The 19,888-nt window shown below is 40.3% G+C and overlaps 3 protein-coding genes across 3 annotated transcripts in view; 2 read left to right on the top strand and 1 right to left on the bottom strand.

Annotated features, from left to right (window-relative positions):
• The window catches only part of LOC123768682 (acetylcholinesterase), a 71,258-nt gene that overhangs the window by 25,099 nt on the left and 26,271 nt on the right, over positions 1-19,888 (bottom strand). Inside the window, exon 2 of the mRNA XM_045759364.2 lies at positions 17,073-17,260. The gene's annotated coding sequence lies outside the window, so the exon portion shown is untranslated. The remainder of the gene's footprint in view (positions 1-17,072; positions 17,261-19,888) is intronic.
• On the top strand, positions 2,801-5,940 carry LOC138358359 (soluble scavenger receptor cysteine-rich domain-containing protein SSC5D-like). Its single transcript, XM_069316197.1, has 2 exons — positions 2,801-2,928; positions 4,800-5,940. The coding sequence occupies exons 1-2, from the start codon at positions 2,801-2,803 to the stop codon at positions 5,938-5,940; spliced, it is 1,269 nt and encodes a 422-aa protein (XP_069172298.1).
• The window catches only part of LOC123768683 (doublecortin domain-containing protein 2), a 31,131-nt gene continuing 20,620 nt past the window's right edge, over positions 9,378-19,888 (top strand). The window contains exons 1-2 of the mRNA XM_045759365.2: positions 9,378-10,346; positions 17,131-17,267. Coding sequence (XP_045615321.2) covers positions 10,203-10,346; positions 17,131-17,267 — 281 coding nt within the window. The 5' untranslated portion in view covers positions 9,378-10,202. The remainder of the gene's footprint in view (positions 10,347-17,130; positions 17,268-19,888) is intronic.

Genomic DNA, 19,888 nt, shown 5'->3' with positions numbered 1-19,888 from the left:
GTACACCTGGTGCCTTGTAGTACACCTGGTGCCTTGTAGTACACCTGGTGCCTTGTAGTTCACCTGGTACCTGAACTGAACCTGGTACACCACTGACCCGCTCGGACTCCCATTCACACCTAAACAGCCTCGTTGAGGGACACCATCACTCCCAGCACGCTCTCTCTCCCTCCCTCCCTCCCATCACCCCCTCTCCCATTATCCCTCCCCCTCCCCACCCCTTCCTTAAACACCCCTCCCGTCTCCCATTCCGAAAGCGTCACACTACAACCCGCTTTTCCTGTCTAAAGCACATCTGTTAATCGCATACAACCCCAGCAATTATCGAGTTAGAATACAGTCCATCCACGAGCCTAGTATGAGATTATCCGATTTTACCTCAGGTCGGAAGCAGGTGAATACAAAGCTTAGTAATATGGAGCATGAAATAAAATTGACTTCTACTTCAGAGCTCCATTTGGGCGAAAATCCCAGAAGGCTAACAGGATTTCCGGCTTTACATGCGATGGTCGGATGTAGGGAACCTCCCGCCCCCACACCCAACTGGAAGGATCAACAATGACCCTTATATTGTGAAATACATTACGTTTATACAACTGTTTAGGTGAATTATTATTTGTTGCATTTTGTGTATTCATGTGACAACAGGTACATATACTGTATGTTTAGTACACTTGTTCATTGTACTAAATTTGTTCATTGTATGTTTAGTTATAAGAGAGACAAGTTTAAAGTTATATAAAAGTTCTGAGAAGAAAGATTGGGCTCCAATCCCTCCTCCAGGAGACATAACATGAGAGAAAAAAAAGAGATTGGAAGAGAAAGACTCAATCTCTTTTTCTTCTTGTTCTTTCTCTCATTTTCTTTCATGAACCTCTCCACATACCTTCTTCTCTCCTCTTCTATCTCAGTACGGAACTAAGATAGTCGTAATGGCTGGAGACCTTAGCAAAAGTCCACCAAGTCCCTCCATTGTTACCATAGTAAAGTCCAATCGTAATTAGAGGAAGCGCCAGGCAAAAGTTGACACAGTTGAAAAGATCCTTTCAACGTTGATGCTGGAGGAATTTACCGTTGCATTTGGTGGGAAGAGAATTAGCATTGACTGGGATATTTATATATGTATTTGTCAGTTAAAAAATATCCTTTAACGATTCAGCAACAGCATTGTTACACACACATGACAAATATAACATGTATCACATCATCTTAAGGTCATTATCGTGTTTAATAATGACCTTTCATTATCAAATGTATCATTATCATTATATTAGTAAACATTAATATATTTAACGTTAATTTATTAACATTAAATGTTACTCAAGCGGGCCCAGAATGATGAAGTGAGTTGATGATATCAAGTGTTTTGAACAGTTAATGTGGCCTAGCGATTAAAGTACTGGACACACCATGGTGAATGGAGCCCTGGCTATCTGGGTTCGAATCCTTCAGGGATGAGAAGTTTTCTGTTGCATATTGGCTTGGTGACCATTCAAGCTTGTTCGCGCATATTATATATATATATATATATATATATATATATATATATATATATATATATATATATATATATATATATATATATATATATATATATATGTGTATATCACGAAAATAAACACGTGATTAAAAATGTGACCACGGAGGAAAAATGAAACAGGAATTTCCTTAAGTACTTTCGTATAATAATACATCTTCAGAAGGAGTCAAGGAAGGAGTCCGTGGTCTGACATTGTCACATTGTCATATATATATATATATATATATATATATATATATATATATATATATATATATATATATATATATATATATATATAAAGAGGTACCACCTCTGGTGCAATTATAGGGACCCAATAACCTCGAAAAGTGCCATTGTTGTCACATGGTACTGTTTTCAATGATGCGAATCCCAAAGACCCATGTTGGGCACGTACCCAACAGCAATTACATGAAAAAAATGGGTGAAATGGGTCCGTAACATTTGGCCTCCAATCTCAGACAGATGAACATTTTTACACTCACAATTTTCTTTTCATTAGAGTCTTATTAACGTAGCCAGTGAATCTATTTGTATTCCTTTTGATAAATTCCTTAAATAAGTTCTATTTCTATTAGTTTCTATTTACTCATTGTTCATTCATCTAAAAATACTGAATTTAAGATCACCTCAGTTTTTTCTTCTACAAAACAACTATTACAATCTTATCATAGACAATTTCTTGTAGTTTACGTTCCTCCATTGTGACTTCATCGACATTATTCCAAAGCGTAAGACTATTTTGAGACGAATCGAATCTCTAATTAACATTATTTTTTGCACGGTCACTGTAGCACATATCTAATTCAAGATCATTCGAGTGAGAAAATAAGTATATTAAAGCCCATCAATCAAATAAAATAAGAAGTCCTAAAAAGTTGATATTTTAATCATCAAAATCTTATAATTCATCAAATTCAGCAAATTTCTTAGTAGACGTGAATAGAGGAAATAAATTATAATATTTTAGAGAGAGCGCAGAGTGCTCCTAGAGTGCAACCTGGCAAGAATGCACCCACGTTACAGTACACCCTGGCATGATAGGCACAATAATGCGAGTTTGTATACACGAAACTAGAGTCTCCTTACCTGAATGACACTAGCAGTCTACGAGGTGAAATTATATGCCTGAGGCTTGACGAGAGTGCTGAGGACCTGGTGAAGAAGAAGACAAGGAGAGGAAGAGAGGGAGGGGCAAGAATACTAGGAGGTTGTGGGAAAGATGTGGAATTAGAACACAGGCCAAGGGACAGGGAGTAGATGAATGCAAAAGAAAGGCTGGGGGCGCAAGGCTGGAGAAGTGAAGTCAAGAACAGGAAATTCGGTAAAGGAGATAAGGAGCAGAGAATGAAGGGAGGAAATAAGAATATGAAGTGGAAGAAGAAGAAGTAAGAATTAAGAAGTAAAAATGAATACACAAAACAAGAAGAAAAAAGGCGATAAGAAGCCCGGAAAGAAGGAAGGAGGGAGGAATGAAAAAGAAATAAGAATTGAAGGAAGGAAAAATGTTCTGCAATAGGGGATATGAAGTAGGAAAATCGCTAAAGAAGAAGAAAGAAATTTGTAGAAAAGGTGAAGTATCAGCAATAAAAAAGCGACGAGTGACCCAAAGGATACGAATTAGATTGAGGATTAAAAGGAAAACTGAGTCAGTAATCAAGATCTTAACAAAGCCATACCCCCCCCCCAAACAAGTACAGCCAAACAAGAGAAGTAACCGTAAACAAGCAGGATGGGTAACTTTACAAAATAAATTATTGTACCTGGAAAGTGATGCACCTTCGCTCTCCAAATTAATGCCGAACTTGATCATGTTTATCTGGTCATCCTTCATCAAATATGAATGATAAATAATTCTCGAATCGTAAATGCTCGAGCGGGAGAAATATAAGAGCCACATATAAGCTTAACACCCAACACCTTACAAGATTTCCCCATTTTGCACCCGCAAGATAACGTAAACTTTTAAGGGTTGATAGATGTTAATCTTCTTGTTTGAGGAGCTGTTCACTTGAGACAGTTAAGCAAGTCTCAGCTGTGTCTGGGTACAAGGGACAGGATGAACAACCCAGCGGGTTTTCTTCCTATTGAGGAGTGTTGTACATGCTGCTATGGCGGTGTGTCCACTCACAAGATGAGTGGCGCTGCCCAATAAACTCGCCCCTCGGGACAAAATTTAATATAAACCTTACACATATAATTCAGAATGATTGTACATATTTGTAGTATTAAATTACAACTCTTTATACCGAAAATTTGCAAATTAGTAAAAACGGCGACTGGTTATATTTTGCCCACATTTACCTCCAGTTTTCAAAACCCACAACCTTAGCTTCAGAGACCTAATACAGACATTAGCGTAGCGCCAGACACTCGACATAAAGATAAACTTAACACCAAACATAAGCTCAGACCAATTCTCAGCCTCAGACTCAGACCACTTACACAAGCAGGCTACCCAAACATGCTGAAATTACCCAATTAGCTAACTCTCCAACCCGTCCTCTCAACTAATGCGTCTCATTTTAAACGCTATGGCCCCTAATAAACAAATTACAAAGCACTATGATAAGTAGCAGGTCTCAAATATCCCCGTTTTCTACGCAACGGTTAGGTTAGGTTAGGTTAGGGGCTAGTTAGGCTAGCACTTTCTATTTTGTACGTTGTGGCAAAACTAGACAACAAGCGGAACTCAGGCATTCGAGCCATTAGACATAGAAACCATCAGACATACAACCCATCAGACATACAATCCATCAGTTATACAACTCATCAGACATACAACTCATCAGACAAAGAACCCATAAGACATACAAGCCATAAGACATACAAGCCATCAGACATACAAGCCATCAAACATACAAGCCATCAGACATACAAGCCATGCCAACCGAGAGGTTTACTAGTCGTATTGATTCCTACGAATTCCATATAAATAAAGAAGTTTGTGACTAGATCAGTTTAGTCTACCCTTTACTCCGGATATTCATAGAAAACGAGGGAAAGCCGTATAGTTAAAACAAATGAAGAATGTAAAAGAGATAAAAATAAAAATAAATTCATAAATAAAGAAGAGAGAAAAAGGTGTAAAGGGGAGACAGAAGAAATATGGATAAAAAACGAGAAATATGAAGACACAGAACAATATATATATAAAAACGAAGCATGAATGAAGTGTTTTGATGACGGCACTTGCCAACGGGTCGATGGGCTGAGCTGGTAGTACTGTTTACATCTGTTACTAGACGCTCGTTGCCAGGTGTTGCCACATCACACTGCCTCACCTTACGTTGTTAGGTGTTGCCACATCACACTGCCTCACCCCACGTTGCCAGGTGGTGCCTCATCACCCTGCCTCACCCCACGTTGCCAGGGGTTGCCACATCACACTGCCTCACCTTACGTTGTCAGGTGTTGCCACATCACCCTGTCTCACCCCACGTTACCAGGTGTTGCCACATCACACTGCCTCACCCCACGTTGCCAGGGGTTGCCACATCACACTGCCTCACCCCACGTTGCCAGGTGTTGCCACATCACACTGCCTCACCTTACGTTGTCAGGTGTTGCCACATCACCCTGTCTCACCCCACGTTGCCAGGTGTTGCCACATCACACTGCCTCACCTTACGTTGCCAGGTGTTGCCACATCACCCTGTCTCACCCCACGTTACCAGTTGTTGCCACATCACACTGCCTCACCTTACGTTGTCAGGTGTTGCCACAACACACTGCCTCACCTTACGTTGTTAGGTGTTGCCACATCACACTGCTTCACCTTACGTTGCCAGGTGTTGCCACATCACACCGCCTCACCCCACGTTACCAGTTGTTGCCACATCACACCGCCTCACCCCACGTTACCAGTTGTTGCCACATCACACCGCCTCACCCCACGTTACCAGTTGTTGCCACATCACACCGCCTCACCCCACGTTACCAGTTGTTGCCACATCACACCGCCTCACCCCACGTTACCAGTTGTTGCCACATCACCCTGCCTCACCCCACGTTGTCAGGTGTTGCCACATCACCCTGCCTCACCCCACGTTGTCAGGTGTTGCCACATCACACTGCCTCACCTTACGTTGCCAGGTGTTGCCACATCACCCTGCCTCACCCCACGTTGTCAGGTGTTGCCACATCACACTGCCTCACCCCTCGTTGCCAGGTGTTGCCACATCACCCTGCCTCACCCCACGTTGCCAGGTGTTGCCACATCACCCTGCCTCACCCCACGTTGTCAGGTGTTGCCACATCACCCTGCCTCACCCCACGTTGCCAGGTGTTGCCACATCACCCTGCCTCACCCCACGTTGCCAGGTGTTGCCACATCACCCTGCCTCACCCCACGTTGTCAGGTGTTGCCACATCACCCTGCCTCACCCCAAGTGCTATAAAACAATTCTAATAATCATAAATTTACTTATTTCCTTTTTCGATGATTGACATTTCTGATTATTTTGGTTAGAATTATTAAATTTTCTTTATTGACCGATCTTGAAGACGTTCTAGACACCGCAAGCACGTTAAAAAAGACACACGTATGATTATTAAATCAAAGATATGCATGTCTGATATACATATAAGATTATACATGAATATGTAGATAATATGAAGCAATTAGATGACTTGAACTCTGGGTAAATGACTTTTGACTCTTCTAAACAGGCTGAGAACTTTACCTTCCCATAGCTCATGGGTAAGCCTTGTCCTATTGGTGTTCTATGGAACACTATACATGGGTTAACAGCTAGTTACTGCTGGGTGAACAGGTTCGAATGTTTGGCGTTCAGTCAGTCCTCTCTGGTCAGGACTCGAACACAGACCAAATCGCTGGCGAAGCGCGGGGCGAGTGTGCTCCCACTGCGCCACCAGGGTCGGTTCAGATGTTATGACAATACAGACAAATGTATGCGACACTGAAAAATCTTTTTGTGAGGGGGAAGAGAGGTCAATGTATCCGAGGCGACGGGAGATATGTCAGTGTATCAGGGTGAGGGGGGGGGGAATAGGGAAGGTAGAGGGAACGGAAAAGTAAAGGTGGAGGGAACGGAAAGGGAAAAGGGAGAGGGAAAGGGTGGGGAAGATGGTGGGAGAACGAGAGTAACCTTCAGTGAAAGGTCAGATAACAAGAGACGACTTTAATATTGTCTGACAACCCTAAATATTATTGTTTTTATTTACTTGATGTGTATTATTTGGGTAATAATGGGAGAAAAAGGAAGAGAGGAAAGGGCATCAGAGTACCAGCGTCATCACCACCACCACCACCACCACCACCACCACCATTACACCCACCACCACCACCACCACCACCACCACCATTACACCCACCACCACCACCATTACACCCACCACCACCACCACCACCACCATCACCACCACCACTACCACACCACCACCACCATTACACCCACCACCACCACCATTACACCCACCACCACCACCACCACCATTACACCCACCACCACCACCACCACGCTCCGGGCCACTTTGTGTCAGTGATAGTGACTGAGTCACTGCCATGTGTTGGTGGGTGTTGAAGGTGCTCGTGTACGCTGGGAAAGCAGCTGTTGGGTGTCTCCAGCTAGTGTGAAGACCGACACTGTCATCTCACACTAACAACCTGAATCAAAACGGTTGTTTTGTGTAGCTATTAGTGAAGTAAAACGCATTGTTCAGTTGTGTGTTTCGGCAAATTAGTTTAGATAATGTGTTGACTCAACTCTGAAAACAAAAGCCAGCTAGTTTCGTAAATCCTTAAGAGTGAATAACGCAGATCATGTTCGTATCATGTTGTTGAGAATTTTAAAAAGAGTTAAAAATATCTAGTTTCCGTTTTCCACTAGCAAACAATGCAACTAATTTATTATATGCCTAAATAGGAGAGCACTCATAATGATGCTGTTCATTTCCTACGGTCTCAACGGTCTTTCAAAATATGAACAACGAAAGAAATACTTTTTATCTAAACCTTTCGAAAAATAGATAATTCATTGATGTATGATAAAGTGATCTGGAAACAAACACTCATTTGTTTTGTATAACTTGTAATTAATTTCCTATTATTTATGGTACTGAAAAATGAATGGATGCATAATAACAGTCACAAACGCTAGAGCACTGTATGGAGTGCTAATAAAACAGCTACATTAATAAAGTCACAATATTCTAAGCAACAAGATGCTTTGAAAAACATCGAAATAACTCCATCTCGAGTTCACGCTCTCAATAACATATAATATGCTATTCAAAATACACTTTCCAGCTTCTGTGTTCGAGAAGCACAACCATTGAAGCAAAATACCTAAACATACCATTTAACTAATGACTGAGACGAGTTTTTCCACAATAACAACCAGTGGTACCACAACCACAATCGACTTGAGAATGGTCCAGGACGGACCGAAAAGTCGTCGTCCCTTCACCTTTTAGTGTGTGGTCTGGTCAACCAGTAGTACTTTTAACCGAAGGTCTATACTCATTTTCCAATAATGAATGATGTTACTTTTACATCATATGTCTAAATCAGGACCCGGTGTGAACGCTACAATGAATACAATAATGTCTCTGACACATTTAGTTCCACCGAATACATTCACCAGAATTTAAATCCACGTTAAATCCAAGCATAATAAGAAGCATCAGGTGACCTGAAGTACCTGTCTCTTCACCGATATCGATTACCACTATATCGACTACCCGATATCGCCACACTCCAACCACTCCAACGACACGGATTCAAACACACACACATAACACATATGGGGAACTAAGAGAGAGAGAGAGAGAGAGAGAGAGAGAGAGAGAGAGAGAGAGAGAGAGAGAGAGAGAGAGAGAGAGAGAGAGAGAGAGAGAGAGAGAGAGAGACAACGAGCTTTCCGGATGAACAGGCAAGCACTGTGCTCAGATAGCCTAGCTCAACCTGTATGTTTTTTTCGTCCTTGTGCGTTTTTTGTTTGAAAATCACGATCGGTTCTGGCAGTTGCAAGCGGTGGCTTCATGATATTAATAATGAATAGGTTCCCGGCCAGTCACAGTGTGTTCCTCAGAGCGTCAAGGCGCCACCAGCAGCGCTGCTGAGAACGCCACCAACACTCCATCTGTTTGTGAATAAACAGAACAGATGACCATCTCCTACTTGGAAAAAGAAGATTGTCTTCTGCTTAAATAATCTAACCGAGTGGAATTATTCTTGGATTAAAGGAGGAATGGAAAAAAAAACATGTGTGTGATTAGGACAAATTAGTGATATGCATCAAAGTGTTTCTTGTGTGATTGATGTTGGCAAAGAAATTATCAGGAGATAACCTTGTATCATCCTGATGTAGTGAGTTCGTCAGGTGCTGCGATGGTAATGGTGGCGAGCACAGGCTCTCAGTCCAGTTAAGATGGACGACAGCACACGCAGAAATTACAATAACGTGATACATCGAGTGAACAAATCCACAAGTGTCTTGATGAGGGTTCGAACCTATGCGCTGGATGTTCCCAGAGTCTCTCTAGTCAACTGACTCACGACTTGGTAAAAAAACTGCAACTCCGCACTCGGCTGAACGTGTTGCTCGATCCGCAAGGAATGTTTCGTGTTTGTTGAGCGGCTTGGACGATGAGAGAGAGAGAGAGAGAGAGAGAGAGAGAGAGAGAGAGAGAGAGAGAGAGAGAGAGAGAGAGAGAGAGAGAGAGAGAGAGAGAGAGAGAGAGTGAGGGACTCGTTTTACTTATTAGTTTTTCGAAATTAAAGTGAGCTTGCTGAGCTTTGAATACTATTCCCTGAATATATATATATATATATTATGACCACAAGATTCGTTTGTGTACATAAAGGCCTGAAGTCAGTGAATCAGATGCGTGTGAAGAATCAATGAAAAGCTTTTAAAAACTACATTTGTTATAATGACGAGCTAATTTACGAGAGAGAGAGAGGCAGCGCCGTACTAAAATTAATCCTGAGACAGAAAAACACTTCATATCTTTTCGTGCATTTTCAGTGATACTTTAGATCAAGAGTGGGACAATTATTTCGACATCTTTCACTTGCTTGTATTGACCCGTAGTGATTGAGAAAACAATAATATTGACCCCCGTAGTGATTGACCCGCTTCTCGGAACTATTCCTCAGTACTTCTCAAGCTTTCTTCATAACTTTTTCAAGGTCACTAGAAAATCATGTTCCATAAAATTCTTCAACTATCTTCACTGTTCGGAAGGCAACACTCGATGCATGGTTTCAATTGTACCATCTTCCAGACGATCTTAACAATATTCCCTGTCCATGTGTGATAGAAACCGGTAATATTTTCGGCCCAAGTGTACAAGAAATTATAAGTATTTCTAGACCAATTATGATAAAAGCCTGAAATATTTTCGGACCAAGTCTGATAGAAACCAGTAGTGTAGTAGAAACAATAATATTTCCGGTTCCATTGTGCTAGAAACCTTCAATATTTCTGGCCTTAAGGTACTGCCACCACCACAACCACACTCACCACCACAACCACACTACCACCATCACACACACCACTACCACCCCTACACACACACTACCACTACACTACTCATTACCACCACACTCACTACCACTACACTACTCATTACCACCACACTCACTACTACTATCACACCACCCACCACAACCACCATCACATCTACCACAACTATGTCTCGCCACATGCAACTGCCTGAGGGGAAGAGGATTCACATATACAGGAGTGGGGACGCCTTCTACAAGGGAGTGTCTGTAGTGGTCAACCCCAAATGTCTCAAGAGCTTTGACAGTCTCCTTGTTGAGGCCACGACGAAGGTCAGTGTTGTGTACTCTGGATATGTGTACTCTTCTAGATGTACTCTCTAAGATGTACTTACTCCCTGTAATGTACTCTTCTAGATTTACTTTCTTAGATTTACTGTCCTAGATGTACTCCCCTACATGTACTCTCTTAAATATACTCTTCTTGATATACTCTCCTATAGGTACTCTCGTGCGTGTACGCTCAAAAATGTACTCTCCTAGATGTACTCCTCTCGAAATTCATAAATGCTACTCTCTTAAATATACATTCCCAAATGTACTTTTCTAGATTTACTGTTCTGAATGTATTTTCATTCACGTACTCTCCTAAACAGACTTTCCAGGATGTACTCTTCGACATGTAGGCTTCTAAATGTACTCACTTAAATGTACTCTCCTAAATGTTCTCTCCATAATGTAATATCCAGGATGTACTCAGTATTATCGTACACAGTACTCAGTATTATCGTACACAGTACTCAGTATTATCGTACACAGTACTCAGTAACATCAGTATTTCCAACAATTAATATTTTATGTCAATTATTTATATCACATTTAAGAAGACAAATATGCATTGAAATATTTCTGCACTTCAGCTTCAAGTAATTTTGAATCTTGTAATTTTGAATTTTAATTTTGAATTTTGAATTTATATATTTTTCTCATTTTTTTTCTTATGAAATGATAAATCTGTCCATTTCATTATTTATAAGTTAACTTGTTTAAATTTGAGTTAAAACTAACGTAGATATATGACCGAACCTAACCAACCCTACCTAACCTAACCTAATCTATCTTAGCCTAACCTAAACTAACACAACTAAGTAAAAAATTTATGTTCTTGATATAATATAATGATAATAATTCTAATAAACTAATTGGAAACAATTTATTGAAAATAAAGAAAATCTCTCGGCCTATTAGGCAAATCGGGCCTTGCATAGTAGTCCAGGAAGAGCATTCTGGCTACTAGGTACGACATATATATATATATAATCTTAATTTGTGCTTGTAGAATTATGTATGTCGTTATCATGTCCTCCTATTCTTTTTATTATCCAGTGTGGTGAAGTCCAGTTCATTTTCTTTCCTCAAAACTCATTCCCATCAGCTCTGTGGCCAGCCATTTTCAAATTTTCGAACCAATAGAAATTTTTGGTGAATAAGTTGGTGATTTTTAAAGGGGGTAGTTCCAAGCCACTGCTAAATACTCAAGTGTTCTACGATAGACATATTTTGGTCTTGCACTTGTAAGTTACATTTATTAAAGTGTTTTGGAGCCCATTCGTAATTTGAGCATATTGTATTATGCTTCGGACGTTAGTTTACGGGCTCACCATAGCCCGTGCTACATGGACACTTGTTCTGAGTAGCTAAATCTACAACAACAACAAACATAAAAAAGGACGTTATTCTGTTATAAGAACAGCTGACGTTAGATTTGGCTTTACAAGATTGTAAATACTATGTTATGTATTCTCACAAACCCAATGTACCTTCTTGTATATACATAAATAAAATAAATTTGGGGTTATGACTATTAACAAGTCCAACACCTTTTCCGTTGCAGGATTTACCATTTAGTATGTACAAATATGTAGGTATTCTAACTGCTCTCATCAATTTGTTTTTTCTCTGGACTAACGCCCAGTAGTAATTATTCACATCACCCCTGGAGAGTCTAGGTCTATTTGCAGCACATCACAGTTCCCTTCTGTTGTGTTTGTTTTTGAATTATTATTCAACATTGATATGAATGGACCAATTTTATATGTATATGTGAAATAGGATGGACTTTATTACTGAATCTTTAGGAACTCCATCCGTTATCCTATTTATATTGTGATATCTGCGTTTACACTTGTCCAGTTTTCTTTTTGGAGTCGGAATCTGTTTTATGAGATTATTGAATACTTTTTGAGTCATGGAAATGCAGACATCTTTTCGCAGAATCCATTTCTGGGTCTGGAATGATTGCTTGTTAGCGGTGGTGTGTGTGTGTGTGTGTGTGTGTGTGTGTGTAATTACCTAAGTGTAGTTACAGGATGAGAGCTACGCTCGTGGTGTCCCGTCTTCCCAGCACTCCTTGTCATATAACGCTTTGAAACTACTGACGGTCTTGGCCTCCACCACCTTCTCCCCTAACTTGTTCCAACCGTCTACCACTCTGTTTGCGAAAGTGAATTTTCTTATATTTCTTCGGCATCTGTGTTTAGCTAGTTTATATCTATGACCTCTTGTTCTTAAAGTTCCAGGTCTCAGGAAATCTTCCCTATCGATTTTATCAATTCCTGTTACTATTTTGTATGTAGTGATCATATCACCTCTTTTTCTTCTGTCTTCTAGTTTTGGCTGTTTTGTGTGTGTGTGTGTGTGTGTGTGTGTGTGTGTGTGTGTGTGTGTGTGTGTGTTTGATTGCATACTTGTTTGCGTGCATATGCAACGATACCAGTTCAGTTTAACTACTGTTCGTGTGTTTAAAAACACGGTGCATGAATATGACGCAACAATTGCAGTTCCTTGACACTGGCGTTCCAACTGAGCTATATTTGGCCTCCATGACCACCCAGCAACTTACTCCCGGTAATTGCATGAAAAACGCAGCGTTCATATTTTGCTGGTTAATCCCAGCTCAAATTTGCAAAGTTGCAAGCGATGTTAAAGGGAATTATGCACTTGCAAGCTAATGTGGTTTCCGATATTCTCTCTGTATCCTGTATGCTGCTATACATTTTTGCAAGATCGAGTCACCTCTGCGTGTAACTCTGGCAGTCTGGGTAGTCTATGGCAGATGTCTAGGTAGACTGAAGGATTTGTGCCGGCAATGTTGCAAGATTAAATCACCTTTGCGTTCACTCTTGCAGAATTAAATCACCTTTGCGTGCACGCTTGCAATATTACGTCATCTTTACCTTGTCTGAATGCTTGTCAGACTTAAACATCTGCTGAAGCAGACTGGAGCAACAGATGAGGCTCAGGATCTAATGTTTGCGCTGCAAATGCATGGAGTGAATACATATACGCATGTGCACGCGAATGTGCACAAACATATACACAGGATCAAGCACATTCACCAAAACATGCGCACACAATTGTTCAACAATCTCTCTCTCTCTACCGCTGTCATACAATCAAGCCTCCTGCTAATTAAATTTGATCATTGTTAGAGCAAGATCCAACGCCTTCGAGTGCATATACCTCATTACCCCGACACAATATAGGTGGGAAGTCAAAGCATACCTGATGAAGCCAATAAGTCCTCCACGCCCAAGCAACCAAACTGTGTTTCAAAATCGCACATATGAAATAACACTCTGAAGATGCTTATGGAAGCAATTAGCACTTCAAAACGTAGCACAATAGTCTTTTGAAGTGACGTTTGGAATGCCATAGCTAAACGACAAATCAAAATCGTCGTCGAATGCCTAATGAAATCATAAGAAGATGATGTATCAATGAGAAAATACAGAGATGTGCTACATGGGTACTGTGCCTAGTAGGTTTAGATGGATAAGAACTGAAGATTGCAGAGTTCTGAACGCAATTACTGAGGTATCTTTAAGCAAGACGCAGGACGTTACACTGATTGACCGGTTGTAAGTCAAGATATTCTCGCCAGGAGAGGAAACGACAGGTCTCGCTTCATGCAGGTCGGCGTTCAATTCCCCACCGTTCAAATGGTTGGGCACCATTCCATCCCCGGATGAATATATATATATATATATATATATTATATATATATATATATATATATATATATATATATATATATATATATATAATATATATATATATATATATATATATATATATATATATATATATGTATATATATATATATATATTTATTTATATATATATATATATATTTATTTATATATATATATTTATATATATATATTTATATATATATATATTTATATTTATTTATATATATATATATATATATATATATATATATATATATATATATATATATATATATATATATATATATATATATATATATATATATGATTGCGTTTCGGTTCATATTTATTGGAGATACCTCATATTGGCCAATATGCCTCATACAGTTTCCTTTATTTTCATGTGTTTACGAATTAAGTTTTACTTGACAAATAATTCCCTTACATGTAGCTTATAATATAGAAAATAATAAGTTTCCCGTGTTGCCTTTTTTTGAGAATTCGACGGTCATTGCCTTGAATTACAAAGTTTAAATTGAGTAAGACAAATTCCTGGAGTTGCAGGAGCTTTACTTGATATATGTAAATGACTTAACAGAACACCTTACATAAAACTCATACTCAGAAACAAGGCTGATGAAATATGTAAGACATATGTAAAATAATTGCATACGACACATGAGGGCAAACGATCCCATCGTCAATAAACAGAGAAAAGCAGACAATTTCTCGAGTTAGAAAATAAAACATATATGTAAGAAGACAAGCTCATCGCCGAAGCTCATCGGCGATGAGCCGATGTCTGAAGCTCAGACAAGCTCATCGCTCATCGTTCCATATTCATCACATGAATATGGAACCATCAGCGTCGTTCACGAGGATGATAACTTTCCAACTATCATTCAAGAACAGATAAAAACAGCTTTTAGAACATTGTAAACATATCATCTAAAACAACTGAACAACGTTGGCACAAGTGTACAGATTCAATGACCACACCACACATCTGAAGATGGAGAAGCGACGACGTTTCGGTCCGTCCTGGACAACTATGAAGTCATGTAATGGAGAAATATATGTTTATAATTAAATTTGTCATCATTAGTATTATAAAAAATATTCTTAATTTATTTATACTAGAAACGAATGGTGAGTGAGCGTTTACTAAGGTGCGATTACCATAGTTTGTATAAAAGTAAATGTATATTGCGCATTTAGAACGAAAACACCAGAAAAGCAGGTCAATAGGACGTGACCTTTGAGTGCTATAACTAGTAACGTTCCAGCACTACTGCCAGCCACAGGATCGTCCTCTACTGGAAATATGTTTATTTCAGATCTTATTATTCTAAATATACAAGAATTTATCTGTTTAGCCAACTCTAAACTTACCTAAGTTATTCTTTCAATATATTCAAAGCATTCCTAACGAGAAATATCCACAAAACATTATGTATACATTACGTATTAAGAAGCGCACCGAAAACTAATTATGTAGAGCAGACATGTAGGTTTGGAGCTCATTTTGTGTGGCAGTGACCAGAGGCAATGTTTTGGAGACCTAACTGGCAGCATTTGTACTCTCTCTTCAAGCTTTTAAAAATGCATGAACTGCCCACAAGCTTTCTTAAATTTTGTAAAAGTTGTTCATAAATTTTGTCAGACCGTTTGCTGTTTTTTCTTCATAACTTCAGTCACCTGGGGACGGTTGTTTCACCTGCATTCACTTGTGGTTGGTTATACTACCTGCAGTTACTTGGTGATTGTCTCTTAACTTACTGTTACTTCTGAGTGATATCTTTGCCAGTCTGGTGCACATACTCCTGGAAGGGAGGGGGGGGGACTATCAGGAGAAATCGCCAAGCCATTATGACTATCGAGCACTTGGAAGGGGAGTCAGGATAAAGATTTGGGAAGGGACAGGGGGAAGGTAATGGTGCCCAACCACTTGGACGGTCGGGGATTGAACGCCGACCTGCATGAAGCGAGACCGTCGCTTCATGCAGGTGGAACAGTCATCCCCAAGTAGCCACCAAGAGCTAAGTGGATTACAACCGGTTGCTTATAAACTCTTATCAAGCCCAGTAAGTTAAAAGTGTTAGTGGGACCTGGTGAGACCTCGCATTCAATCATCTTCTATTTCCCAGTTAATGCAGGAAGCATTGAACTACTCTGCTAGTGTCCTGTTTGCCTCTCACAGTTTTCAACACCTTTCCCTCTCTGGAATTCAATTCTGATAACCGGTTCCTGAATCAACTTTGCAATCTATAAGATTCTTTTTGAAGTATTTTAGCCATGTGTCCCGACTCTTTCGTATAATTGTGCATGCGTGTATGTATTTTTCTTTCTGCTATTTGTTCCTGCAGGATCACGCTGTTAGTTCTTGGACCCCGCCTTTCAAACCGTCAGTTGTCTAATGTACTGATTCCGGACTTATTATGCTCTAACATATCTACTACATATATATGTCTTTGTAACACATACACATCACCAGGATACAGCCCGCAGCACCTGTCTAACTCCCTGGCTCTTATTTACTGCGAGGGGTGAGCAGAGACAGCAGGTGAAAGAAGCTATGCCCATTTGCTTAAGCCTCAACTGGGAATCGAGCCAGGGACCTGTCCGATAGGCTGTGTGTGTGTGTGTGTGTGTGTGTGTGTGTGTGTGTGTGTGTGTGTGTGTGTGTGTGTGTGTGTGTGTGTGTGTGTGTGTGTGAGGGGTGGGGAGGTGGTGGGGGGGGGCAATTTAACACGCCCCATTATAGAAAACGACTGCAAGTATAATAACAGTACTTCAGGCGTTATAGGCGAGTGCGACATATATATTTTCCTCGTGACGATATACACTACAGTATTGCACCATTACTACCATGATAGGCGAATAATGGGTGAATTTACCCGATTCCACCAAATTAACAAATTGTATTAGACACTGGTAATTAACCTAGCAATTGATTATAGACAAATTATTAACAAATCATTATAAATTAGCAAAAAACATAGAAAAATGTCGGAAATACTTGTGGAAAAAACCTTCAAATCCATACCTTTTAAAAATGACAAAACATGACAACTGCTAACATCTTTCTACTTTCCCTTCGGCAGGTTGACGCAACATGGGGAGCCGTCCGCAGCATCCACACCCCCAACACAGGCACCGTTGTAGACTGCTTGGGCAACCTTCGTCAGCATGGTGCCTACGTGGCTGCTGGTCCCATGGGCTTCGTCAGCATCCCTGGAGGGTGAGTGAAACAGTGTCAGAGAAGGAAATCAGAGGCTCGTTCAGAAAAATAAATTTAATTGAACTGAATTAGCGTGTGATTGATGAAGCTGTATAAAAGCCACTATACCTGGATTGAATGTAAAGATAGCATTAATGGGGAGAAATATATTGGGTTGATCAGACCACACACTAGAAAGTGAAGAGACGACGACGTTTCGGTCCGTCCTGGACCATTCACAATCGACTTGAGAATGGTTCAGGACGGACCGAATCGTCGTCGTCCCTTCACTTTCTAGTGTGTGGTTTGGTCAAACTATTTCAGCCACGTTATAGTGACTCTTCGTCTGCAAATATATTGGGTTCTAAGTTTAACAACTTCGGCATTGGTGGGAACTTATAATTAATATAACAAACTGAATATATAACACAGAAAACATTTAGAGGAAAAAACTTTTGGAAGTGTTTGAAGAAAACTTTCTCAGATCGACCATTTCAGATGAATCGAAGGAAAATACTATCGGAACCAGCGTAAGCAAACATAGGGATATGAATTAATAGCATAAAAACAGGAACTGAATTTATGTTAAAATTATAATAACAAACTCAGATTATTAAGAACAATGTTGGAAAATCTCTCTCAGGGTTCCAGATTTTAATCATTTGGATTATGAGTGATTAGGGCAGAACTTGGTGTGTGTAGATTGGGAGATCTTTAGCCCAGAGAGTGGGTAGTCCTCGGAAGGTGAGAAACACAGCCACACAAACACACACACGCACACAAACATACATACACAAATACACAGATACAAACATACAGGCTTGTTAGAGTAGTTAACAGATGGAATGCATTAAGCAGTGATGTGGTGGAGGCTCCATACACAGTTTCAAATGTAGATATGATAGCGCCCAATAGGCTCAGGAATCTGTACACCAGTTGATTGACAGTTGAGAGGTGGGACCAAAGAGCTAGAGCTCAACCCCCGCAAGCACAAGTAGGTGAACACAACTAGGTGAGAACAAATACACACACACACACACACACACACACACACACACACACACACACACACACACACACACACACACACACACACACACACACACACAATCCCTACTCACGTCTCGCTTATCAATATTCCAATCAGGTGGTTATCAATATTCACGATATCGAACAGATGTTTACCTACGTGTGATGCATTAGGAAGCTATATAATACAGGACTCCAGTAAGCAAACAGTATCCATCGATGAATTACTACTTGTCCTTCCCTAGTCCTTCCCCTTATGGTTCTGATGAGCACCGATTAATGTTTCGATCGCGATTAATAATATGTTCTTAAGTCTACTTATCTGACAAACAAAGACATTTCAGGGGCTGAGTGAGAGCATGTTTTGTTATTAAATTATGTACATCTTACGGAACTTTCTAAGACTATGCCGTAAATCACCCCAACACCTGCAGTCCAAGTGGCTCCCCAGGAAAGGCCTAAATTTCCAGTTGGATACAGTTTGGGGTGTCTATGGAATCCATCCTTATTGTGGGTGCTCGTGGCTCGGTTGGTAGGGCTGCGGCTTGTGAGGTCAGTGGTTGGAAGCTCCCCAAGTGAATCGGAGTGCTCACTCTCTGCCCCAAGTGAGGACATGAGAGTGAGCACTCTCTGTCCTCACTTGGGGCAGTGAGGCCATTTACCTCACAGAGCACGAGAGGTAAATGGTATCTCTGAGCACATTTCGTTCACATTCTCTCACATTAACCCGTGATTTACTCGACCAAATGTTCGGTGTAGTGTGTGGGCTCCAGTGGTGTGTTTACACCTGTTCCAAGGACAGGAGCGCCGGCATAAAACTAAGTTATTGAGGTGTCCTCTCTGTCTCGTCTTGCGTAGACAGACTCTCTGTCTCTTACGTTATCTAATTTTCTCTCTCTCTTTCACTCTCTGTCTTTAGATTTCTGTCTCTCTTTCACTCTCTGTCTTTAGATTTCTGTCTCTCCCATCAACTCTCTCTCCCTAGATGTCATCTGCTCTCATCTCTCTCTCTCTCTCTCTCTCTCTCTCTCTCTCTCTCTCTCTCTCTCTCTCTCTCTCTCTCTCTCTCTCTCTCTCTCTCAATTTCTCGCATCCGAAAGTTTAACCATTATCTTTAAATTCCTCTATACTAATATAAAGATTTAATTTCGAACACATAAGCTAGCGAGAAAACCAATTAGAACAACGAGGTGACTGGAACCAGCGACCAGGGTACTCCCAGCCACGCACCTTATACCATATTATGACACAGGGATAAGTCACAGAACCTGAGATTCCACTGAACTCACAATAAGTCTGGAGGCTTCTACTGAAGCGAGTCAAAGATTCACACGTAACCTCCCGTAAGCTCCAGCTACAGATACACAGAGAAAATTACACTAAAGTGTGGCAAGGTGTGCGACTGGGAGCCTCCTGATCGTTGGTTCGAGTCTCCCAATTGTCCCAATAGATTTTCTGATTGATGTATCACGCAAGTGTTATCTTTGTGTACCATTAACTGTTGATTATGTCACACATTATTACAAATCTCATAATGTTTACAAGTAGTTTTAATGTGTCAGAAGAAATATTACAGAAACGGAACCTCTGATCCTTATATATAATCCAGCCCT

Source organism: Procambarus clarkii, chromosome 83 (assembly GCF_040958095.1).
Source record: "Procambarus clarkii isolate CNS0578487 chromosome 83, FALCON_Pclarkii_2.0, whole genome shotgun sequence".
NCBI classification, from domain to species: domain Eukaryota; kingdom Metazoa; phylum Arthropoda; class Malacostraca; order Decapoda; family Cambaridae; genus Procambarus; species Procambarus clarkii.
This window is presented reverse-complemented; position numbering and strand designations above follow the sequence as displayed.

Excerpts from the sequence above, each read along its gene's own strand:
- LOC138358359 (XM_069316197.1), top strand. The coding sequence starts at position 2,801 with ATGAATGCAAAAGAAAGGCTGGGGGCGCAAGGCTGGAGAAGTGAAGTC. Across the intron at positions 2,929-4,799 it reads ATGAAGTGGAAGAAGAAGAA|GTGTTGCCACATCACACTGC; the intron begins GTAAGAATTAAG and ends GCTCGTTGCCAG.